Source organism: Macaca mulatta, chromosome 19, assembly GCF_049350105.2.
Source record: "Macaca mulatta isolate MMU2019108-1 chromosome 19, T2T-MMU8v2.0, whole genome shotgun sequence".
NCBI lineage: Eukaryota > Metazoa > Chordata > Mammalia > Primates > Cercopithecidae > Macaca > Macaca mulatta.
The window spans coordinates 10,796,948-10,821,348 of NC_133424.1; the positions used below are offsets into that span (position 1 = coordinate 10,796,948).

At 54.8% G+C, this 24,401-nt stretch overlaps 3 protein-coding genes and 2 non-coding genes across 14 annotated transcripts; 4 read left to right on the forward strand and 1 right to left on the reverse strand.

Annotated features, from left to right (window-relative positions):
• SHFL (shiftless antiviral inhibitor of ribosomal frameshifting) lies at window positions 1–6,592 on the forward strand. Of its 6 annotated transcripts, none has more exons than XM_077977447.1 (9): window positions 1–132; window positions 605–728; window positions 927–976; window positions 1,152–1,290; window positions 3,039–3,077; window positions 3,280–3,429; window positions 4,591–4,694; window positions 4,801–4,971; window positions 5,412–6,592. In XM_077977447.1, the coding sequence occupies exons 3-9, from the start codon at window positions 969–971 to the stop codon at window positions 5,503–5,505; spliced, it is 705 nt and encodes a 234-aa protein (XP_077833573.1). In that variant the 5' UTR covers window positions 1–132; window positions 605–728; window positions 927–968; the 3' UTR covers window positions 5,506–6,592. The 6 variants fall into 6 exon arrangements, with proteins under 6 accessions (XP_077833573.1, XP_077833570.1, XP_077833572.1 ...); XM_077977444.1 differs by having other exon boundaries at window positions 4,817–4,971; XM_077977446.1 differs by having other exon boundaries at window positions 4,925–4,971.
• ANGPTL6 (angiopoietin like 6) lies at window positions 5,680–19,695 on the reverse strand. 4 transcript variants are annotated; one of them, XM_077977423.1, is made up of 8 exons: window positions 19,511–19,695; window positions 18,109–18,973; window positions 15,816–15,904; window positions 9,647–10,238; window positions 8,428–8,608; window positions 7,040–7,227; window positions 6,696–6,966; window positions 5,680–6,122 (listed from the first exon to the last, which is right to left on the reverse strand). In XM_077977423.1, the coding sequence occupies exons 4-8, from the start codon at window positions 10,226–10,228 to the stop codon at window positions 5,932–5,934; spliced, it is 1,413 nt and encodes a 470-aa protein (XP_077833549.1). In that variant the 5' UTR covers window positions 10,229–10,238; window positions 15,816–15,904; window positions 18,109–18,973; window positions 19,511–19,695; the 3' UTR covers window positions 5,680–5,931. The 4 variants fall into 4 exon arrangements, with proteins under 4 accessions (XP_077833549.1, XP_028695107.2, XP_014978316.3 ...); XM_028839274.2 differs by lacking the exon at window positions 19,511–19,695 and adding an exon at window positions 19,112–19,370; XM_015122830.3 differs by lacking the exon at window positions 19,511–19,695 and adding an exon at window positions 19,112–19,369 and having other exon boundaries at window positions 15,800–15,904.
• On the forward strand, window positions 19,255–24,376 carry PPAN (peter pan homolog). Of its 2 annotated transcripts, none has more exon segments than NM_001204429.2 (12): window positions 19,255–19,444; window positions 19,533–19,703; window positions 20,539–20,640; window positions 20,839–20,889; window positions 20,996–21,166; window positions 22,726–22,802; window positions 23,004–23,111; window positions 23,213–23,336; window positions 23,413–23,491; window positions 23,574–23,703; window positions 23,783–23,952; window positions 24,031–24,375. In NM_001204429.2, coding segments are annotated over 12 exon segments (1,416 nt in total). In that variant the 5' UTR covers window positions 19,255–19,426; the 3' UTR covers window positions 24,246–24,375.
• LOC114674253 (small nucleolar RNA SNORD105) lies at window positions 20,685–20,769 on the forward strand. The gene has a single exon (XR_003725268.2). It is a non-coding gene; the product is annotated as a small nucleolar RNA SNORD105 (small nucleolar RNA).
• LOC114674259 (small nucleolar RNA U105B) lies at window positions 22,852–22,931 on the forward strand. The gene has a single exon (XR_003725274.2). It is a non-coding gene; the product is annotated as a small nucleolar RNA U105B (small nucleolar RNA).
• Window positions 24,377–24,401: the final 25 nt, after the last annotated feature.

Consider the following 24,401-nt stretch of genomic DNA (forward strand, 5'->3'; position numbering starts at 1 on the left):
GAGGCACCGCCCCCTGCCCTGCGCGGCTGCTGGACCGACGGGCGCGCCCAGGTAGGGGGGCGGCTGAACCGCGCAGTGCGGACCCTCGCGGGGACCTGCGCCGCCGCCACCATGTCTCAGGAAGGTGTGGAGGTAAGAGATGGCTACGGCTGGGCCGGGGGCAGACGCGACAGACTCCGAGGAGCGGCCGAGAAGCGCGGAGGGGGCTTCGCAGTTCCTGGGGACCCCCATCCTAGAACCCCAGATCTTTACCCCTGCCTGGCGCTCACCCCCCTTGAAAAGGAAAGTGACTCCCACGTTTCCCCAGAGCGAAATGAGGCCTCTCCGAGGAAAAGCGGGGGCTGCAGGGTCAAAGGTCAGAGGCCAGAGATAACCTGGCCGCCCCCCCACCTTAGGCTGGGACGCTCGCCTCAGTCCGCGCCCTCCCCCAGCGCCATGTGGGGACTTTGGCTTTTTCCAGGAAATGCCGTAGAGGGATGAAAGGGGGGGCGGCGGAGGCCAAAACCAAGGGTCAAGTTCAGGCCGGGAGAACGGTGCCTAGAGATGGGGGAGGGACGATCGCGCTTCCCCTTCGCCCACCGGAACCCCCCTGTCCCCATCCCAGCTGGAGAAGAGCGTCCGGCGCCTCCGGGAGAAGTTTCATGGGAAGGTATCCTCCAAGAAGGCGGGGGCTCTGATGAGGAAATTCGGCAGCGACCACACGGGAGTTGGGCGCTCCATCGTGTACGGTGAGGCTGCTGGGGTCCCGGGCCTGGTGCGGAGACCGCGCGTGGGAGCGCCGAGGGGGCGTGGTCTAGGGAGAGGCGTTGAGATCACCTCCCCCGGAGGTCCCAGCCTCGGGGAGGCTCTGCATCGCGGCTCTGGGTGGCCTGGAACTCCCACAGACCCTTCAAGGGCCCTTCTCTTATACGCACTCTCCCCCGCAGGGGTAAAGCAAAAAGATGGCCAAGAACTAAGTAACGATCTGGATGCCCAGGTAACCTGTCCCCTCCCCTCGCAAAGGACCGGGTCACGGGAGGGACAGCAAGAGGGGGGACCCGACCGGTTCATGGTGACTGACACTTCTCTGAAACAGGAGGGACCAGGCATTGTCGGTCCGTAACTCATCACCCAATATCACTTTTTCACCTCTCTATCGTTTGTCCGGCCAGGGAGCCTGCAAACAGTAGGTGCTCATTATGCGCTGATTGTATTCAAAGGCGGACAGCCATGAAACTAGGCAATGAAAGGAGTCAGGATTATGGCCATCGTGGGGGGGCAGAGATCAGAGAAGACTTCCTGGAGGAGGAGGTACCAAGTCTTAAAGGATGGAGAGGAGTGAGCCCTGGGAGGGGAAAGGGAAAGAAAGGCAGGGGCCTTAGGGTGTGGGAGGGAATGGCATGAGCAAAGGCTGGGAGGTGGGGAAGGGTTGTTAGTGTCAGTCTCTAGAAAGGCTGGGATGAGCAGGGGATTGGGGAGGAGAGAGAGGGAGGGGAAGGGAACCCTTGTGTTGAATGAATGAATGAATGAATGAATGAATGAATGAATGAATGAATGGCTTTGAAGCACAGGTGCATCATGGCTACTTTGCTTCTTCGAAAGCTTTGGTGATGGGAACACTGTGGATTTCGCCTGCCTGAAAGGCTCAGTGTAGGGCTGTTACAGTATAATAGGCCTGGCGCCATGGCTCACGCCTGCGATCCCAACACTTTGGGAGGCTGAGGCGGGCGGATCACCTGAGGTCGGGAGATTAAGACCATCCTGGCTAACATGGTGAAACCCCATCTCTACTAAAAATACGAAACAACAACAACAACAACAATTAGCCAGGCGTAGTGGCAGGCGCCTGTAGTCCCAGCTACTCAGGAGGCTGAGGCAGGAGAATGGCGTAAACCCGGGAGGCAGAGCTTGCAGTGAGCCAAGATCGCGCCACTGCACTCCAGCCTGGGCAACAGAGCAAGACTCCGTCTCAAAAACAAAACAAAAAACAAAAAAACCCAGAGGATAGTAAAATATGTATCATAGTCTACATTTATACATATAAAAGTATGATAAAAATGATAGCAGAGGGGCCGGGTGCGGTGGCTCACGCCTGTAATCCCAGCACTTTGGGAGGTTGAGGCGGGCAGATCACTTGAGGTCAGGAGCTCGAGATTAGCCTGGCCAACATAGTGAAACCCCGTCTCTACTAAAAATACAAAAAATTAACTGGGCGTGGTGGTGCATGCTTGTAATCCCAGCTACTTGGGAGGCTGAGGCAGAAGAATCACTTGAACCTGGGAGGCGGAGGTTGCAGTCAGCCGAGATCACGCCATTGCACTCCAGCCTGGGCGACAAGAGTGAAACTCCATCTCAAAAATATAATAATAACAATAGCAGAGGGTAGCATTCATTGAGTATTTCCCATATGGCAAGACTCCAGGAATTGATTTATTTCATCGCCACAGTGACCCCAGGAGACAGGTCCTGTTATTTATCCCCATTTCACAGACAAACTGAGGATGAAGTCACTTGCTAGGTTCACGAAGCAAGCAGGTGGCAGCTGCGATTTGAACCCTGGCCACCTGGAGTCAGAGTCTGGGCTCTAACATGCCTGTCAGTGGGAACCCAGGAGGCAGGGAGTGGCTTGTCCAAGTCCCCACAGCTGGAAGTGATAGAGCTGGGATTCGAACCCACATCTCTCAGTCCAGATCCCCACCACTTAGCCAAGCACAACATGGCCTCAAAGGGGCGATATTGTCACAACACCAACAAGCATGTGGCATTTGCAGGCAGGAAGTGAGTACGGGGGTCAGGCTGGCCTCACAGGCAAGCCCTCCCCTAAGCCTCAGTTTCCCCATCTGAGCAATAAGGTAACAGGTGTGCCCACCTCTCAGGGCTGCTATGAGGACAACTGAGGCCACACACCTGGCTCTCAATATGTGGGCAGTGCTCTGTGAGCTCCTGGCGAGCTAGGGGCACCCTATTCTCCTTGCGGCCGGGGCTCTCCCAACACAGCAAACAGGTGGAAAAGAGGCCTGAGCCCCATCCCAGTTTATGCCCCTGCTATCTCCACCCAGGATCCACCAGAAGATATGAAACAGGACCGGGACATTCAGGTGAGTTGGTGGCTAGGGCTTGAGATGGGGAAGTGGGGAGGGGGACATCTGCAGGCACGGAAGGATGTCCATTAGGGCAGGAGGGGAGATATTCACTGGGGCAGGAGGAGGACTTGTCTGTAGGGAGAGGAGGGCTGATGCTTATGCTAGTGCAGAAGGGGTGACCCCCCTCCACCTCATCCCCACCTGCCCCATTCCACAGGCAGTGGCGACCTCCCTCCTGCCGCTGACAGAAGCCAACCTACGCATGTTTCAACGTGCCCAGGACGACCTTATCCCTGCTGTGGACCGGCAGTTTGCCTGCTCCTCCTGCGACCACGTCTGGTGGCGCCGCGTGCCCCAGAGGAAGGAGGTAGTGACCCACAACTTAACCTTGACTGTCCCGAACTCCACTCCTGACTCCCATCCTCAGTGACTGTACCTCTGACCTAAGGATTTCCATCACTGACCTCCAAACTCAGAGCTCAGCCTTCATCTTGATCCCAACCCCTGACCTTAAATGTGAGAAGTCCAATACCTCCTTACCCCAGAGCCTGACCCTTGACCCCACAATTGAACAGCTACTACAGAAATCAAACCTGGCCAGGCGCAGTGGCTCATGGCTGCAATCTCAGTGTTTTGGGAGGCTAAGTGGGGAGGACTGCTTGAACCTAGGAGTTTGAGACCAGCCTGGGTGACAGGGTGAGACCCTGGCTCCAAAAAAATTTTTGTTTTGAAGAGATGGGGTCTCGCCCTGTCGTCCAGGCTGGAGTACAGTGGCGGGATCATATCTCACTGCAGCCTCCACCTCCTGGGCTCAGATGATCCTCCCCACTCAGCCTCCCAAGTAACTGAGACTACAGGCCTGCGCCACCACACTTGGCTAATTTTTGTATTTTGTGTGTGTGTGTGGAGATGGGGTTTTGCCATGTTGCCCAAGCTGGTCTCAAACTCCTGAGCTCAAGCAATCTACCGCCTCAGCCTCCCAAAGTGCTGGGATTACAGGCATGAGCCACTGCGTCTGGCAAAAAAATTTTTTTTAATTAGCTGGGAGTGGCGGTGTGTGCCTGTGGTCCCAACTACTCAGGAGGCTGAGGTGGGAGGATCGTTTGAGCCTAGGAGGTGGAGGCTGCAGTGAGTCATGATCACAACACTGTATTCCAGCCTGGATGACAGAGTGAGACTCTGTCTCTGAAAAAAGAAAGAAAGAAAGAAAAGAAACCAAATCTGACCTCAAAAACACAGCCCCAAATCTGGCCTCTGAATGTCCTGACCAGTAGTTCGCTTCTGGTCAATGCTTAATTAGTTCTTGCAAAAGAGGCAGGAAGCCAAGATGTGTAGTGTTTGCCAATTTCTGTGGTGTAAGTATTCCCACCATGGTCAATATGAGGCTACCCATGTGAAGTCACTGATTGAGTTGGGTTGCTCAAGCTGAGGCCAGCCACTGCAGCACACTTCTAGCCCTGACCCCAACCTCAGACACCTCTGACAATCCTTGGTCCCCTCTCTGCACGCCCCGCCCTACCACCACCAGGTATCCCGGTGCCGGAAATGCCGGAAGCGCTACGAGCCAGTGCCAGCTGACAAGATGTGGGGCCTGGCTGAGTTCCACTGCCCGAAGTGTCGGCACAACTTCCGGTGAGGGCGCTGACCCCCAGCTCCCCCTCAGCCCTGCCCCACCCCAGCCCTGCCCCTCCCTGCCCTGGCCCCACCCTGGCCCAGCCTCGCCCTCGGACCCTCACAGCCCTGCCCGCCCCCAGGGGCTGGGCACAGATGGGGTCCCCGTCCCCCTGCTACGGGTGCGGCTTCCCCGTGTATCCAACACGGATCCTCCCCCCGCGCTGGGACCGGGACCCGGATCGCCGCAGCACCCACACTCACTCCTGCTCGGCCGCCGACTGCTACAACCGGCGAGGTGAGGCTTTTCTCCTCCAACATCCTGGGCAGTCTTTGTCCCCTTCTGTGCCTTTAAGTCCCCAAATCTCCACTCAGTCCACTTCGTCTCCCACAGCAGCAGCCACTGCTTCTACGTGGCCTCCATGGCCCCCCAGTCTCCGTGGTCTTGCCCACGAGGCTCTGAGGTTTCACCCCAGTGGCCCATGCCTGAGGGTCTCCATGGCCTCTGCCCCCATGGTCTCTGGGTTTGGGGCCCCTGTTTTGTCCCCTGTAATCTCAGGTGACCCCCCATGTCCCCAGGTCTCCTGTATCTTCAACACCCCTGAATGTCCAGTTGTGCTGGTCCCCGTATATTGTGGCCTCAGCTCCTCCCTAGAGCCCCTCGTGGCCTCAGCCCCCTCCTGCCCAAACTCTCATGGGACCTGGAGTCCCATGTCTGCAGCACCTCTCCCTCCCTAGAGCCCCACGTGCCTGGGACATCCTGTGCTCACCCCAAGAGCCGGAAGCAGAACCACCTGCCCAAAGTGCTCCACCCCAGCAACCCTCACATTAGCAGTGGCTCCACTGTGGCCACCTGCTTGAGCCAGGGCGGCCTCCTGGAAGACCTGGACAACCTCATCCTGGAGGACCTGAAGGAGGAGGAGGAGGAAGAGGAAGAGGTGGAGGACGAGGAGGGCGGGCCCAGGGAGTGACCCCTGCCAGGTGCAGATACAAACCAGACACGGTCTGTGGCTACTTTGTGTTATTATAAGATATGAGCTCAAACCGAGATATGAATGACCTTGGGGAGCCATCTGGGGCCAAGATATTGACAGGGGGGGATTCCTGGGGCCCATTTTCAGCACCCAGGGTCACAGATCCACAGTGGGAGGTTCTGTGGGACACACTGGCACTGAGCCACAAAGAAGGTGTGGCCAGGACAACTTGAGTTCCTGCTGACCAATGTCCCCTGGGGCCTAGGGGACAGAGGAACAGAGAGTCACAGCTTCAGGGGCCGAATGAGCATGGCGGCCTTCCTGAGAGAGTATGCTCCACCACGAAACTCAGCCCAGTAGACACCATCCTGGTAGCGGCTTCGGTAGTGGCCGCCACGGTGCCACACACCGTTGAGGTTGGAGTGGGCACAGGCATGGTACCACCAGCCTCCCCGCTGGTACAGGGCACAGTTACCTGAGGGGAGAGAGAGAGTCCATGTCCTCTCACCAGAATAAAAGTCTCTACCTGCACCTCACAGTGCAAGGCTTTTGCCAGGTATCCCCTGGCCCCTCCCATTCTTATTTAATACAAGCCCTGATCTTCCATCTCCTCAGCAAAAAAATAGGAGCCCTGGCCCCCCAACTTTCTTCGGAGTAATAGCCTTAATTCCTTCCCTATCTCCTTACCAAAGTACGAGTCACACCTTTCCCACTTTTTCTGCAAATTAGGAGTCTACCACTCATTCCTTTATCAAAGAAAAGAAAATTACCTACTTCCTTTCTAGATAAGAGTACTAGCTCTCACCCTCTGCCCTTCACTTGAACAGGAGTCTTGATTCTTTTTTTGCCTCATCAGAGAAGGAATCTGGACTCCCCATACCCCCACCAGGATAAAAGTCCTGACCTTTGTTCTCTTGACAGAATAAAAGCTTGCTTATCCTACTACTTACCAGAGGGGCGTCTTACCTACCCTACCTCCTTTCATTCCCTCACCAGAACAGGAGTCCCACCTCCCCTATCCTCCCACCAGAATAAGAGTTCTCCTTACCAGAATAAGAGTCTCGGTCCCTATCCACGGTGCTGAAGGGCTTGTCGTTGTGCCAGGAAAGAGAGTCTCCAGCATCACCATGGTACTGGCCAAGCCGCAGGCGGTAGTGGTCGCTCTCAGGTTCCAGGGAGAAGCCATCATAGTGGGCACGTGCTCCACGGCCCCCCCAGTCTTCCAGGAGAACCAGCAGCTCATGGTCCCCACGGCTGGTCAGCTGATACACGGGTTCAAGGCCCAGCCAGTATTCTCCGTCTGGCCGCCCAAAGCCCGCCTGGCAGGGCAGGAAAGTCAGGAAGCCAGAACAGGCTCCCTCCCCTTCCCTGTCTCTGCCCACCTGTGCCCACCTTATAGTGCTGCCAGGTAGTGAAGAAGTTGACTGAACCATCTTGCCTCCGCTGGATCACAGTCCAGCCTCCACCCTCCAGCTGCTGTTCACACCATGCTGACACCACATGCCGGCCCACTCGCAGTTCATACACTCCACTCTGTTCATGGCCTGCCTGGCGGGCCTCTGCACAATCCTGCCATGGGCCTGTGGGCACAGGGATATGTGGGAGGCACAGCCTGGGCTGACCAATCCCTTACTGGAGCAAGAGTCGAGATTCTCACAGGTCCCCTCACCAGAATAAGAGTCCTGCCTCTCCCACTTTTCTTTTTTTTTTTTTTTTGAGACGGAGTCTCGCTCTGTAGCCCAGGCTGGAGTGCAGTGGCCGGATCTCAGCTCACTGCAAGCTCCGCCTCCCGGGTTCACGCCATTCTCCGGCCTCAGCCTCCCAAGTAGCTGGGACTACAGGCGCCCGCCACCTCGCCCAGCTAGTTTTTGTATATCTTAGTAGAGACGGGGTTTCACCGTGTTAGCCAGGATGATCTCGATCTCCTGACCTCGTGATCCGCCCATCTCGGCCTCCCAAAGTGCTGGGATTACAGGCTTGAGCCACCGCACCCGGCCTCTCCCACTTTTCTACCAGAGTCCTGCCTCTCCCATTTCCTCACCAGCATAAGAGGCCTGCCTCTCCCATTTCCTCACTAGAATTCGAGCCCCAATAGCCATTTCCTTACCTGAGTAAGAATCTGGGTCCCTTGTCTCTAACCAGAGGAAATGCCAAGCCTGGGGTTCTTTCTTTCTTTCTTTTTTTTTTTTTGAGACAGAGTCTCGCTCTGTCGCCCAGGCTGGAGTGCAGTGGCGTGATCTTGGCTCACTGCAAGCTCTGCCTCCCGGGTTCACGCCATTCTCTTGTCTCAGCCTCCCGAGTAGCTGGGACCACAGGTGCCCGCCACCATGCCCAGATAATTTTTTGTATTTTTAGTAGAGACAGGGTTTCACCGTGTTAGCCAGGATGGTCTTGATCTCCTGACCTCATGATCTGCCTGCCTCGGCCTCCCAAAGTGTTCGGATTACAGGCATGAGCCACCGTGCCCGGCCAAGTCTGGGGTTCTTAAACCCTGGTTTTTATGGTCTCCTCACCAGAATATAAGTCCTGAATATGGTACTCTGAACCAGTTCAAACTCTTACCAAAGGTAGCAGTCCTAAATCTACAATCGCCTCACTAAAATAAGAGTCCCCCCTGTTCTATTTCTTGTTTCTCCTATTTTCACACCTTAGAAGTTTGGTCTTATTTTTAATCAGAATCATTTCTTCCGGTCCTCTCACGATAAGAGAAATATGCCACTAAAATCCTGACTCCTCAATTTGCCTCTACCCACAATTCCTCAGCCCTGCTGTCGACTTACCCACAGGCTTGGTGGGGACAGCAGGTTGACCTGCAGGGATGGGAGAACCCAGGGGCTCCTGCTGTCTCTGGGTCTGGTCTCTCTGGGGCTCTGGGACTGGGTCCAGCATCCTACTGGTGTCATTGGTGCTACCCACAAGACGGACCGGAACCACAGGCACCAGTGGGGGTGGTGGCAGGACCTGGGGTGACGGAGAAAGTCAGGTGTTATTGCACTAACCCTCAGGCCAGGAGGCCTGGTCTCAGGGGCAGAGATGGTGGATAAATCTCCCAGCTCCCAAATGACCTGGACATCTGGCAGTGGGGGTATCCCAGCCCCAGGAATAATCCTCCCCCAAAGCTAAACAACTTGGCTTTAAAGTGCAGACAGGCTGTGTACGACGGCCCACGCCTGTAATCCCAGTGCTTTGGGAGGCCGAGGCGGGCAGATCACCTGAGGTCAGTAGTTCGAGACCAGCCTGACCAACATGGTGAAACCCTGTCTCTACTAAAAGTACAAAAAAAAATTAACTGAGTGTGGAGGCTCACGCCTGTAATGCCAGCCACTCAGAAGGTTGAGGTAGGAGGATCGCTTGAACCTGGGAAGTGGAGGCTGCAGTGAGCCAAGATCACACCACTGCACTCCAGCCTGGGAGACAGAGCAAGACTCTATCTCAAAAATAAAATTAAAAAAATAAAGTGCAGACAGAGCTGGGCTTAAATACCGGTTCTTGGTGCTCATGGCTTAATTGATCTGTGCCCCAGCCTCCTTCTCTGTAAAGTAGGCATAATAAGAACACATCCAACAGTATCTTAACTTACTGACTCCTCTCACCAACCCTGTAAGGTAGGGACTGTCACAGAGCAACATTCTCTTATCCCAAACCCAGACCCGGACACGTTCCAGAATTCAGAATAACACGGCTGGATTTAGACACAGTGACATAGGGAGGGTTATGTATATGCATGTGCGTACAGAATATACATAACACTCCTAAAGGGGTTTTTGGTCTTTACGTGATAATGATATGCTTAATTATAGGATCCTATGACTATTCACATTAAGTGGATAAGTAAAGGCTATAAATAGCCAGCAGTCACTTTTTGACCCAAATAAGTTACCAGAAGGGGCGAGTAGCAATCCGGCTTTCAGGGTTTTGCGGATCTCGGAACTGTGGATTGGGGTTGCAAAACGCCCATTTCACAGACGATGCTGCTATCCGGGTAGGCTGCGAGGTTACCTGCTGCTGCCCGCCCGCGCCTCCCGGGCACAGGCGCTCCAGGCGGGCGATGAGACTGCTCTGCTGGGTGACAAGCTGCGCCAGCTCGCGGAACTTGACGTCCAGCTGGTGGAAGCGGGCGGCGGCGCGCTGAGCCTCGGCGGACGCGTTGAGCACGCGCTCCCCGAGCAGAGCCAGCGCCGCGGCAGGCTCCGCCCCCGGATCCGCCCCCGGGCCCGCCCCGGGCCCCGCCTCGTGCTGCAGCTGCGCGCGCAACTGGCCCAGGCGCGCGCTCAGGCCGCGGCTTTCCTTGCGCAGCGCGCGCACCTCGCCGGCCACGGCGCCGTCGGCCGCCACCAGCCTCTGCAGCTCGCGCAACAGCTCCTCGTGGCGGCCAACGCGCATGCGCAGCGCCGCCAGCTCGCTGGCGTTGGCGGCTTCGGGCGCCTCCCGCGTGGACGCTGGGCCGCTCCAGCACACGGCCCCCGTGAACTTCTGCGGCGGCAGCACGAAGGTGTAGGTGCAGCGCGGGGCACCCTCCCGCGCCCACGACGCGCCCAGCAGGAGCAGCAGTTGCAGCGCACGCAGCCAGGGCCTCCCCATGGCGGCGGACCTGCAGGCAGAAGAGGAACGGGAGGAAGACGGGGTGCTGGGGCCAGGCCATACCCCTCTGCTTCCACGCGGGGATGCGCGCGTCTACACCCGCGGTGTCCCGGGCCCATGATTCCCATCCCCATCTCCATCTCATTCCTCCCGCGGCTGGAGGGCCCCAGGGTGATCCCACTCTGGCTTCAACACCGAGCTCCTGGCGCCCCCCGAGATAACGCATCTCACGCATTCATTCAAGCGAGGCCGGACGCGGTGGCTCACGCCTGCAAACTCAGCACTTTGGGAGGTCGAGGCGAGAGGATCGCTTGAGACCAGGAGTTCGAGACCAGCCTGGGCAACATGAGGAGACCCCCCCCATCTCTACAAAAAATTAAAAATTAGCCGGACGTGGTGGTGCACACCTCTGGTCCCAGCTATTCGGGAGGCTGAGGCAGGACGATCACTTGAGCCCAGGAGTTCAAGGCTGCAGTGAGCCATGATCGCTCCCATGCACTCCAGCCTGGGCAACAAAGTGATACCCCATCTCAAAAATAAATAAATAAATAAAAACAAGCCTGATGTGGCAGTTCAGGCCAGTAATTCCAGCACTTTGGGAGGCCGAGGTGGGCTGATCGCTTGAGCCTAGGAGTTGGAGACCAGTGTAGACAACACAGAGAGACCCTGTCTATACAAAAAATACAAAAATTAGCTAGGCATGGTGGCAAGGGCTTGTCATCCCAAGATCGCCTGCACCCAGGAGTTCCAGGCTGCAGTGAGCTGTGATCACGCCACTGCACTCCAGCTTGGGCGACAGAGCGACTCTGTCTTAAAAAAAAAAAAAAAGTCACTAGGTACTATGCACAAATGTGTGCCAGCCCCCTTTCTAGGCACTGGGAATACATTTAGGAACAAAACAGACAAAAATCCCTCCCCCAGTGGCAAAACAAAACAAAAAAACATACTGTATAGGATGAATAAATAGAGTATATTAGACAATGTTAAGTGCTAAAAATAATAGTAGGACTGGTGAGGCAGCTGAGGCCTGCGTTAAGGCGGGAAGACTGCTTGAGGCCATGAATTCAAGACCACACTCCAGACAGGGCAATGTATCCAGATCCTGTCTCTACAAAAAAAAAAAAAAAAAAGTAACTGCAAGTGCACAGAACCACATCTGGCTAATGTTTAAATTTTCTGTAGAGTCAGGGTCTCGCTATGTTGCCCAGGCTGGTCTCCCCTGGCCTCAAGTGATCCACCTCTGCCTCCCAAAATGCTGAGATTACAGGTGTGACCCACCATGCCCTGCTAATTTTTAAAATATTTTGTACATCTGGGCTCAGTGGCTCACACCTGTAATCCCAGCTCCTTGGGAGGCAGAGGAGGGAGGATCAACTGAGGCCAGGAGTTTGAAGCTGCAGTGAGCTATGATCGCAGCATTGCACTCCAGCCTGGGGACAACAGAGCAAACTCTGTCTCTTAAAACAAAACAATAACAACAGCAAACTAGGTAAAGAACATGGAGGTCTGTGCAGGGGCAGCATGAGAGGAGGGGTTGCCTAAAGGGAAAGCCTGGTGGAGGAGGAGGTCTAAGCGCAACAGCTCTGAGACTGGACCCTGCCTGATGTATTAAAGCAACCTGGGAGAGGTTAAAGCAAAAGCAAAGGAAGGCCGAGTGCTGTGGCTCACGTCTGTAATCCCAGCAGTTTGGGAGGCCAAGGCGGATGGATCACCTGAGGTCAGGAACTCGAGACCAGCATGACCAACACAGTGAAACCCCGTCTCTACTGAAAATACAAAATTAGCTGGGTGTGGGGATACAGGCCTGTAATCTCAGCTACTTGGGAGGCTGAGGCAGGAGAATCACTTGAACCTGGGAGGTGGAGGTTGCAGTGTGCGGAGATAGCACCACTGCACTCCAGCCTGGGCAACAAGAGCAAAACTGTCTCAAAAAAAAAAAAAAAGCAAAGGGAGCAGGGTGCAAGGAGGTGAGATGGGTCTCATCTGTTGGATATTGGAAACCCCAACTTCCACATCCTCAGACAAAACCCCAGCAGATCCAACCCATCTAAGCAGATCTAATCCATCAGCCAGACCTGTCTGCTCTTCTGTTTAGATCCTGAATTCCTCCACGTCCCCGCTGCTCCCCGCTGCCCGGAGACCCTCCCTGAATTCCCAGCTCAAGACACCATCTGGATGACAGCAGCTGCCTCCCTGCTCTCTGGATTTCCATCCTCAACCCCAGGTCTAGTCTCCCCAACAGCAGCCAGAGGGCGCCTGTGAACATCCGAGTCAGTTCACATCCCTCCCTCCCTCCTCTGCCCTGAATCTTCCTTGGCTCCCACCTCCTTTAGAGGAAAAGCCCAAATCCACCCACCGTCCATAAAAACTTGCGCTATCTGCCATATCCCCTCCTGCCCTCACCTCCTCCCATGCACTTCCTCACACGAAGCAAGCAGCCTGGAACATTGTTCACAATTTAACATCATTCCCTTCCTGTCCTTATTCGTCTCAGCAGCCCTCCTTGATCAGCAGATTTAGGGTTGTCCCTCCATATACAGTGCTCGCTCTCTCGCTCTCTCTCTCTCTTTCCCCGCCCCCCACCCCCTCTTTTTTTTTTTCTTTTTTTTTTTTAGACGGAGTTTTGCTCTGCAGTCTCAGCTCACTGCAACCTCCGCCTCCTGGGTTCAAGCGATTCTCATGCCTCAGCCTCCCAAGTAGCTGGGATTACAGGCATGCTCCACCACACCCAGCTAATTTTTGTATTTTTAGTAGAGACAGGGTGCCTGGCCAACATGGTGAAATCCCGTCTCTACTAAAAATGCAGTTAGCTGGGCATGGTGGCATGGGCCTGTAATCTCAACTACTTGGGAGGCTGAGGCAGAAGAATGGCTTGAACCTGGGAGGCAGAGGTGGCAGTGAGCTGAGACCATGCCACTGCCTTCTAGCCTGGGCAATCCAGTGAAACTCCATCTCAAAAAAAAGAAAAAAAAAAAGACAGAGTCTTGCTCTGTTGCCCAGGCTAGAGTGCAGTGGAGCAATCATAGCTCACTGCAGCCTCCAACTCCTGCGCTCAAGTGGTCCTCCTGCCTCAGCCTCCTGAGTAGTTGTAACTATAGATGCACACCACCATGCCCAGCTACTTTTTTGTAGGGAGGGGGTCTCACTATGTTGCCCAGGCTAGTCTCAAACTCCTGGGCTCAAGTGATCCTCCCACCTTGGGCTCCCAAAGTGCGGAAATTACAGGTGTAAGCGACCACACTGGGCCTAAACCTACACTTCCTGATGCCTGTACAAGCACATATCCTGAGGGTCTCCACCTCACACACACATTGCCGCATTCATGCATTCAACCACAGGCGCCTTGAGTGCCTATCGTGTGCCAGGTGCTGTTTTAGGCAATGAGGACACAACCTTAAACCAAACAGACAAAATTCCTGCCCTTACAAAGCTGACATTCAAGTTGGTAGAACAGAGAAATAAGTCAAACAGTCGCCAGGTAGGTCAGAGGGCAATCGTACTTAGGAGAAAAATGGAACAGGAAAGGGGGTGACAGTCCTGGGGCTGGGGGACATTTAACAGAGAAGTCAGGACTGGGGGTGGTGGCTCACGCCCACAATCCCAGCACTTTTGGGAGATCGAGGTGCCTGTAATCCTAGCACTTTGGGACGCTGAGGCGGGAGGATCACTTGAGGCCAGGAGTTTGAGACCAGCTTGGCTAACGTGGCGAAACCCTGTCTCTACTGAAAATATAAAAATTAGCCAGGCGTAGTGGCGCACGCCTGTAGTCTCAGCTACTCAGGAGGCTGAGGCACAAGAATCACTTGAACCCGGAAGGCAGAGGTTGCAGTGAGCCATGATTGTGCCACTGCAGTCCAGCCTGGGCAACAGAGCGAGACTCTGTCTCAAAAATAAATAAATAAATAAATAAAAGGAGTCAGGAAAGGCCTCACAGAAGACGTGACACTTGACTGGACACAGTGCCTCACGTCTGTAATTTCAGCTCTTTGGGAGGCCAAGGCAGGAGGATCGCTTGAGCCCAGGAGTTTGAGACCAGCCTGGCCAACATGGTGAAAGCCCATTTCTACTAAATAAAAATTAAAATAAAATAAAGAATGACACTTTTGCAAAGACCTGAAGGAAGAGAGAGAAGAGGAAGAGCATTTCAGGCAGAGGGAACAGCAGGTGCAAAGGCCCTGAGGTTGCACCCAAGAAATGGCAGAAAGGGGCCAGGCATGGTGGCTCATGCCTGTAATCCCAGCATTTTGGGAGGCTGAGGCGGGAAGATCACCTGAGGTCAGGAGTTCAAGACCAGCCTGACCAACATGGTGAAACCCCGTGTCTACTAAAAATACAAAAATTAGCTGGGCATGGTAATGCATGCCTGTAATCCCAGCTACTACTCAGGAGGCTGAGGTGGGAGAATCGCTTGAACTCAGGAGGCAGAGGTTGCAGTGAGCTGAGATCATGCCATTGCACTCCAGCCTGGGCTACAGAGTAAGTCTAAAAAAATAAAAAATAAGGCCGGGCGCGGTGGCTCACGCCTGTAATCCCAGCACTTTGGGAGGCCGAGGCGGGCGGATCACAAGGTCAGGAGATCGAGACCACGGTGAAACCCCGTCTCTACTAAAAATACAAAAAATTAGCCGGGAGCGGTTGTGGGCGCCTGTAGTCCCAGCTACTCGGGAGGCTGAGGCAGGAGAATGGCGTGAACCCGGGAGGCGCAGCTTGCAGTGAGCCGAGATCGCGCCACTGCACTCCAGCCTGGGCGACAGAGCGAGACTCCGTCTCAAAAAAAAAAAAATAAAAAAAAAATAAAAAAAATAAAAAATAAAAAATAATAAAATAATAAAAAAGACCGGGTGTGGTGGCTCACGCCTGTAATCCTAGCCCTTTGGAAGGCTGAGGCGGGTGGTTCATGAGGTCAGGAGATCAAGACCATCCTGGCTAACACGGTGAAACCCTGTCTCTACTAAAAATACAAAAAAAAAAAAAAAAAATTATCCGGGCATGGTGGTGGGCGCCTGTAGTCCCAGCTACTCGGGAGGCTGAGGCAAGAGAATGGCGTGAACCCGAGAGGCAGAGCTTGCAGTGAGCCGAGATTGTGCCACTGCACTCCAGCCTGGGCAACAGGGCGAGACTCTGTCTCAAAAAAAAAAAAAAAAGGAAATGGCAGAAAGGTCTACAAGGCCGGAACAGAGAGAGTAAGCGAGGGGGGAAGCAGGAGGAGGGAAGACGTGACAGGGCAAAGGGTGAAGGGTCCTGTGGGCCCGGAGGAGGACTTAGGTTTTACTCTGAGTCAGCTGGGAACCATGGAGGGTCTGGGCTGGAGATGGCCACATTTACTTCTGGACTCAGACACCAAGCAGGGGCTCACAAGAGTCCGGGGAGGGGGGTCCTCTCTTTGTCCCCTGATCACTGACACGCCCCCACCCCCCACAACAGAGACTGACCAACCCCCCTGGAACTGGGACGTGTGTATAATACCCACTGCCTTTCACACTGTGAGCCTGGGGTGGCGGGGTGGCCTGGGGGCCCCTAAGCCAAGCTGTGGTCGGAGTTTCCCCACAGTGAGAATCAGCCTCTACCTACCTTCCCACCCTCTCACCTCTGGCGCCCAAGACCCTGAATCCAGCGAAGCTCACAGAACACACAAGAAGTCCAAGGAAGAGCCGAGGGTCCAGTGGGGCCTCTGAGCTAGAGAAGGAGAGAGGGTGGTGGGACAGGAGAGAGGAGGCTTAGTAACCACTCCCCAGCCCCCAGAGCCTGGGAGTGGAGCTGGGATGCTGGGCCCAGGAGCCCAAACTATAAATATTTAGCTTTTCCCGAATGAGAAATGAGACAGAATTGCCAGACCCCCCTGCCCAGGCCACCAGAGCCTGATAACACAGGTCAGTGTCCTGGACATCCCTCCCCTTCCCCCCCATCCTCCACTGCAGAGCCGAGAGTGTGGGAGCTGCAGGCCCCGGGGCAGCCAGGCAGGATCCCAGCCCCAGACATGCACACACCACACCCAGAACAAGGAACATCACTGGGGACTCACTGTGTGTAGGGCTTGGTTCTAAACTCTCCACACCTTTTATGTATTTGATCCTCACAACCTGAGCTGGATTCTGTATGTACCCTCATTTTACAGCAGGGAAAACTGAGGCTCAGAGAGGGTAAGCGACTTGCCTGCAGTCACACAGCCAAAAAGAGACCAGGATGGGAGCCATTCGAGGTAGCCTGACTCAGAAACTCACACATGTACACCACAGCAGTCACACACATATGGGCACATAACAGAGCGGACACAAAGACACACACACACTCGCATGCACGCACACATTAACACCCAGCAAAAGTCTGGGTGCAGTGGCTCATGCCTGAAATGCCAGCACTTTGGGAGGCCGAGGTGGGTGGATTACCTGAGGTTAGGAGTTTGAAACCATCCTGGCCAACATGGTAAAACCTCGCCTCTACTAAAAATACAAAAATTAGCTGGGCATGGTGGTGTGCGCCAGTAATCCCAACTACTCCGGAGGCTGAGGCAGGAGAACCGCTTGAAGGCAGAAGAGTCGCTTGAAGCTGGGAGGCGGAGGTTGCAGTGAGCCAAGATAGAGCAACTGCACACACTCCAGCCTGGGCGACAAGACTGAAACTCCATCTCAAAATAATAATAAATGATGATAATAAATTGAAGAATTAATAAATTAAAATAAAAAATAAATATAAAAGACAGCTGGAAATTTTTAAATTGTGGTAGAAGTAATATATTCTTAAAGTGAAAACCTTAGCTCAGTTACATGTGATTTATGTTTTCTGGATTAATCTGGATTGTGTAATTATAAATAAAAATGTAAGGCCGGGCACAGTGGCTCACGCCTGTAATCCCAGCTCTTTGGGAGGCCAAGGCAGGCAGATCACGAGGTCAGCAATCCAAGACCAGCCTGGCCAAGATGGTGAAACCCCATCTCTACTAAAAATACAAAAATTCACCAGGCGTGGTGGCGGGCGCCTGTAATCCCAGCTACTCAGGAGGCTGAGGCAGGAGAATTGCTTGAACCTGGGGGGCGGAGGTTGCAGTGAGCCACTGTACTCCAGCCTGGGCGACAGAGTGAGACTCTGTCTCAAAAAAAAAAAAAAAAAAAGAAATGAAAATGTAAGATTTTGAGTCCACTTAATTATTTGTTGAAAATAATACAAGTCAGTATAATAGAGAAGCATTCATATATTCAACACTGTAAGACAAAACACTAGAGACCTTGGATTTGATAATTGATCTGATATCCTGGACAGTACTCATATGTACAGTGATAGTTATCTTTCTTTGGGTTTTTTTTTTTTTTTGTGTGTGTGTGTGTGTGTGTGTGTGTAGTTTTATGCAGTAAGTTCCATGTAGTGCTGGCACTTATTTAATTAACTATTCATGATTTTGTTAATACCTTGTTATAGAATTCAGGCATGTATTTTCAGCATAAGAAGCCAAACACACCAGCTTGTCATTGGAAAGAAACCATAAAGCTTGACTTTTGCATTGGAACTATGCTTTCATAAATAAAGGATATCTCATTGATTTTAAAAAAAGACACAGCTGAAAACAAAACACAGTTTCAGGCAACAACTGTATGTTCCAAATATGGTCACACACACATCACAACTTAAAGGGAAATGGGGGTGGGCTGAGTGGGTCTTTATGTGTGTGTCAGGCCTTCCACACCCTGGTTCTTGTGATCACGCAGTAGTGCACAGATACAAAACAGGTCCGCACAGGTGACACCTGGAAACCTATCCACCACATCACAGAGGTCACCATCTGTCTCCCACACGCTCGTTCACATTTTCACACAAGTCAAATCACACAAGACGGAACTGGGGGAAGTAACCATGCAGTCATTTCCCAGGGGTACAAAGAAACTCACGTAGAGCCCTGCAGAGCCCTGGCCCAGGGTCTGAGACCTGTCCGAAGGCCCCACCGACGACCAGCCACACGCTGGGAGAGCCGCCTCCTTCCCCGGGTCTGCACCGTCCTGAGCTCCCAAGTAACTCGAGTGGACTCCAGGGTTGAAAGAGGAAATGGTCGTCCCAGATCTTAGAGAGGCTGCCAGGCTGGGCTCTGGGCCTGAGCTGGGGCCCCCACACTGGGCCCCTCGGCCCCCCACCCTCAGCCCCTTCTGGCTTCCCCATTGGCAGTAGAGAGGGAGGGAACTTCATAAGTCACAGAGAGGGGCTGAAGAAGACAGAGAGTCAGACAGATGGAGATGAGAGAGACATAGGGAGATGGCAGAGATAGGGAGAGACGGGGAGATGGGGAGAGACACAGGGAGGCAGATGAGAAGAAACAGGGATGGGACCAGACACAGAGAAAGGAAACTTCTTTAGTTTCCATCTTTAGTTATAAATGATGAAAGAGACAACTAATGACAGAGACAACGTTGCAAGAGGGAGAGAGAGATGGGGGAAGACGAATGGGAGGGGAGACACATCTAGGGGAGAGGAGGAAGAATTGGGGTGCCAGAGAGAGCAAGGAGGGAGAGGAGGCCGATGGGGGAGGGGAGAGCAATGCTCAGCCCAGCGAGGGGGTGTCCCTTCCCCCCACTGCAAGGTTTTGGGGAAGACGCCAGAGGCCTGAGGCCAAGACTGAGGCTTTGAGCGGAAAGAAGGAGGGGGCGAGTTATTCACGAAGCGCCCGCCTTGCCCTGAGTTTCCAGAAGGTGATGTGGAGTTTCCATCCCTCAGCCCGTCTGCAGTCAGGGGTACCCAGGGAGGACAGCTGGCCCAGAGGAGCTGTGGGACAAAAATGAATGATTGCCACAGTCATTCCCTCCAGTGGCTTCTCCCCAAGTACGTGGCGCCAGAGCGCCCAACATTGTGCGTATATGCTCGCTCCTAATTCGTGAGCCCGGGGGATATTATCATCCTTACTTTGGGAGGAGCCTCGGAATGCAGAAAGTGGTTTTAGCCCAGCTGGAGGAAATGGACCGAAGCGGGATTCGAACCGGCGGATTAGTTTCTCTGCAGCCCGGAGCCGCGTAGCCCCGCCCCTTTCTCCCTAGAAACCGGCACCCGTGTCTCCATAGCAACCGCTCCACCTGATTGCCCCTCCCCGCTCCCGGAGGCCACCTAGTGCGCAGGCCCGCACGATGACGACCCAGGCCGTGCCGGCTCTCAGGCGCCGGAAGTGAGCTGCGCAGCGCCGGAAGCGGCGGACACAGGAGGCCTCGTGGAGGACACAGCAGCATGGGACAGTCAGGGAGGGTAAGGCCCGGAGGTTTGAGAGGCAGGGGACGCAGTCGGGATCCCGACCGAGGTCGCGGCGCTCACCGTTTGTCTCTTGCCACCGCAGTCCCGGCACCAGAAGCGCGCCCGCGCTCAGGCGCAGCTCCGCAACCTCGAGGCCTATGCCGCGAACCCGCACTCGTTCGTGTTCACGCGGGGCTGTACGGGTCGCAACATCCGGCAGCTCAGCCTGGACGTGCGGCGGGTCATGGAGCCGCTCACTGCCAGCCGTCTGCAGGTCTGTACCCTACCCCCAGCCCGCCTCCACCCACCCTGGGCCCCGTCTTCGCGGCTGCAGTAATGGCTCCCGCTATAAAACTGTGGGAGGCCTCAGTCTCCCCGGCTGGAAAAAGTGACCCTCATGGGGAGCATCATCTCTACCTTTCAGGGCTTTGCTGAGCTGGAGTGAGGGCGCGCAGCTTGGGAGATAGTTGGTCGCCTAAGCCTGACGGTTAAGACTGGAATCTGGAGCCGGGCGTGGTGGCTCATGCCTGTATTCCCAGTATTTTGGGAGGCTGAGGCAGGAGGATCACTTGAGCCCAGGAATTCGAGATCAGCCTGCGCAGCATGGCGAAACCCCGTCTTTGCAAAAAATAGAAAAATTAGTCGGATATGGTGGTGCATGCCTGTAGTTCCAGCTACTCGAGAGGCTGAGGTGGGAGGATTCCTTGAGCCCAGGAAATTAAGGCTGCAGTGAATCAGGATCATGCCACCTCATTCCAGCCTGGGCGACAGGAGGAGACCGTGTCGAAAAAAAAAAAGAGGCTAGAATCTGGAGGCAGCAAAGCAGGGTTGGAAACTGTCTTCTCCCCAGTACCTGAAGCAAGTTAGTTAACCTTGCTGGGCCTCAGTTCACTCATTTGTCAATGGGAAAATGCGCTGTGAGCAAGAGGTAAGAGTTAGAACTCAAATCCGCGTCTGATTGACTCTAAAGGCTAAGATCCTTTTGCTCCTCTGGGCTTATTGAAAGGGTTTGATGCTAGACAGACCATAACAGGATTTGCACCGTCAGCTTATAGTCATCGCAATAAGGGATAAGCTATGTTTTCTCTTTTTCTTTTTGTCATTTCCAGGTTCGTAAGAAGAACTCGCTGAAAGACTGTGTGGCAGTGGCTGGGCCCCTTGGGGTCACACACTTTCTGATCCTGAGCAAAACAGAGACCAGTGTCTACTTTGTGAGTAGATGCCCTCACCCTTCATCTCCCCCAGACCCCCACTTCCCCCTTCTCTTATGATGAACACATGTGCCTCTGAGCTGCTGTGATTTCTGGCTTCAAAGTAAACGCTCTGAAGAAGAGATGGCGCAAAGGTGCTTACTCGCAGACTCCTCTGCTAGACCCCTCCAGCGTCACTGATCTTTTTTTCTCCTGCAGAAGTTGATGCGCCTCCCAGGAGGCCCCACCTTGACCTTCCAGGTCAAGAAGGTGAGAGGGGTGGAGGTGGTACAAAGCCATGTGGGGTCAGAGCTGGACTTGGGGGTGTTCCCAGCCATGTGTGGTTGGTGGTCACCCCCTCACTCCTGCCCTACAGTACTCGCTGGTGCGTGATGTGGTCTCCTCATTGCGCCGGCACCGCATGCACGAGCAGCAGTTTGCCCACCCACCCCTCCTGGTACTCAACAGCTTTGGCCCCCACGGCATGCATGTGAAGCTCATGGCCACCATGTTCCAGAACCTGTTCCCCTCCATCAACGTGCACAAGGTGGGTCTGGCCTGGCGAGGTGGCAGGTATGGGTGGGTGCAGCGGGTAGAGGTCCCACAGGCCCTCAGATGGATTGCTCAGTCCTCCCAGTTCTGAGGCTGAGAGCTCCTGGGTCTGCTGAGTCCTGAGGGCAAATCCCACTCCTGTGTCTGATGATGCTGGACAAAAGTGTCCAGAGATGCCCTCAGCGCTCCCCACCCCACGAGCTGCGCCTTTTCCAGCAGGTGGAGAGAAATACTGATGGAGCTCTATTCCCCCTGTGTGTTGAGTGCTGGACTGAGCAGGATCATAGCATCTCTTCTCATGGCCCTGTTTTACAGAGGGAAGCTGCAGGCCCAGTGCTATGGCTCAGGCCTGTAATCCCAGTACTTTGAAAGGGCGAGGTGGGAGGATCGCTTGAGCCCAAGACTTTGAGATAAGCTTGTGCAACATAGTGAGACCGCATGTCTACAAAAAGTAGATTTTTAAAAAGCCCAGTGTGGTGACGCATGCCTTTAGTACCAGCTACTGGGGAGGCTGAGGTGAGGATCACCTTAGCCCAGGAGGTCGAGGTTGCAGTGAGTTGTGTTCATGCCACTCTACTCCATCCTGGGTGACAAAGGGAGACCCTGTCTCAAAAAAAAAAAAGCAAAACTGAGGCTGGCCAAGATGCTGATTTTAGATTCCAGGGCGCAGGACTGGATTTTTAAATTCGTCTGGCTCCTGGGTTCTAGCTCCTAATCTTTGGCACTAGTGACTCTCAGGTGGGACTTAGAAATTATGGAAGATATCAGTCATCAGAGAGTCTAATACGGGCTCAGGGACCAGGATTTCTTCTTTCCTTTTTTTTTTTTTTTTTTTTTTTTTTTGAGACGGAGTCTTGCTCTGTAGCCCAGGCTGGAGTGCAGTGGCCGGATCTCAGCTCACTGCAAGCTCCGCCTCCCGGGTTCACGCCATTCTCCTGCCTCAGCCTCCCAAGTAGCTGGGACTACAGGCACCCGCCACCTCGCCTGGCTAGTTTTTTTTTTGTATTTTTTAGTAGAGACGGGGTTTCACCGTGTTAACCAGGATGGTCTCAATCTCCTGACCTCGTGATCCGCCCGTCTTGGCCTCCCAAAGTGCTGAGATTACAGGCTTGAGCCACCGTGCCCGGTTGATTTTTTTTTTTTTTTTTTTTTAATTATTATACTTTATGTTCAAACCTGCACGTTCTTCCTTTTTTTTTTAAGAGACACGTCTCCCTACATTGATCTTGAACTCCTGGGCGCAGGCAATCCTGCAGCCTCCGCCCCCCAAGTAGCTGAGACTACAGGCATGAGCCACCACGTCCAGCACATTTTTCCATCTACTTTTTGTAGACATGGAGACTCGCTATGTTGCCCAGGCTGGTTTTGAACTCCTGGGCTCAGGCAGTCCCCCCACTTCAGCCTCTGGAGTAGCTGAAACTGCAGGTGCGAGCTGGAGGCAGCATTTCTAGCCAGTGCCACAGTCCATGTACAGTGCATGCATCCTCCAAAGCCCCCACTTCCCCATACTTCGCCGTGAGCCTACTGGAGCATGCGCTGTTCCTCACCTTCCAGGTGAACCTGAACACCATCAAGCGCTGCCTGCTCATTGACTACAACCCTGACTCCCAGGAGCTGGACTTCCGCCACTAGTGAGTGTCCCAGCGGAATGGGGGACGAGGGGGTGCCGGGTGGGGGCCCCCGCGTGCGGCTGATGACAGCACTCCTGCTGAGACTCTGTGATTGCTGTGTCTCAAAGTAAACGCCCTGACGCACTGTGGGAAGGGTGGGATGGGGACTGCCAGCCCCGTGTCCCCTGACCACTCCCTTGCCGTCAACTCACGTTCCTGCAGTAGCATCAAAGTCGTTCCTGTGGGCGCGAGTCGCGGGATGAAGAAGCTTCTCCAGGAAAAGTTCCCCAACATGAGCCGCCTGCAGGACATCAGCGAGCTGCTGGCCACGTGAGGAGGGCACAGGGCGGAAGGCCACTGCCGCCCGGGGACCCCAGAACAGGCCCGGGAGCCTGAGCTCCCCCACTGAGCCCTGTATGTCCCACACACAGGGGCGCGGGGCTGTCGGAGAGCGAGGCAGAGCCTGATGGCGACCACAACATCACAGAGCTGCCTCAGGCTGTCGCTGGCCGTGGCAACATGCGAGCCCAGCAGAGTGCGGTGCGGCTCACTGAGGTAAGGCCCGGGGCAGGGGACCCCTGTGTTCCCCCAGTCCCAACAATGGGCTGACACTTCTCCCTCATCCCCCTAGATCGGCCCGCGGATGACATTGCAGCTCATCAAGGTCCAGGAGGGCGTTGGGGAGGGCAAAGTGATGTTCCACAGTTTTGGTGAGTCCGGGGCCCGCGGGGGTGCGGGGTCGTGGGTGCCGGGCTGCATCCGGACCTTGGTGACCCGCGTCTCCTGGCTCAGTGCGCAAGACGGAGGAGGAGCTGCAGGCCATCCTGGAAGCCAAGGAGAAGAAGCTGCGGCTAAAGGCACAGAGGCAGGCTCAGCAGGCCCAGAACGTGCAGCGCAAGCAGGAGCAGCGGGAGGCCCACAGGTCCGGGCAGGGCTGGGCACGGCGGGGCCGGGGGATCCCTGGGGTGGGCAGCCACATTGACCCCCACCCCCTCCTCCAGGAAGAAGAGCCTGCAGGGCATGAAGAAGGCACGGGTCGGGGGTGGTGATGAAGAGGCCTCTGGGATCCCTTCGAGGACGGCGAGCCTGGGATTGGGTGAGGAGGACGATGACCAGGAAGATGATGACATCGAGTATTTCTGCCAGGCGGTCGGCGAGGCGCCTAGTGAAGGTATGGAGTGGGGTCTGCAGCGGGGCACCCAGAGCCTGTCCTTGTCCCTGGGAACCCTGACACTGTCTGTCCCCACAGACCTGTTCCCCGAGGCCAAGCGGAAACGGCCTGCCAAGTCTCCAGGCCGGAAGCGGCGGGAAACGGATCGAGGCAGGGGTCGTCTTTGTGACCGGAAGTTTCCCAAGCCCAAGGACAAGCCCCAGGGGTCCCAGACCAGGCGGGGGCCCAGAGGGGCTTCCCAGGATGGTGGGCGAGGCCAGGGCCGGGGCCGCTCACGGAAGACAGTGGCCTGAGCCCAAGCCGCACCGGAGCAGTGGATGAACTGAACGCCCCAGATTGGGGCCCGAGAGATATGGCCCTCGGTTTCCTTTCATAAAGGAGTCATGTCCCCCACCCTTCCACTCCAATAAACAACTGAACTGGCCAGGGGTCCACGTCGGCGTTTGGGA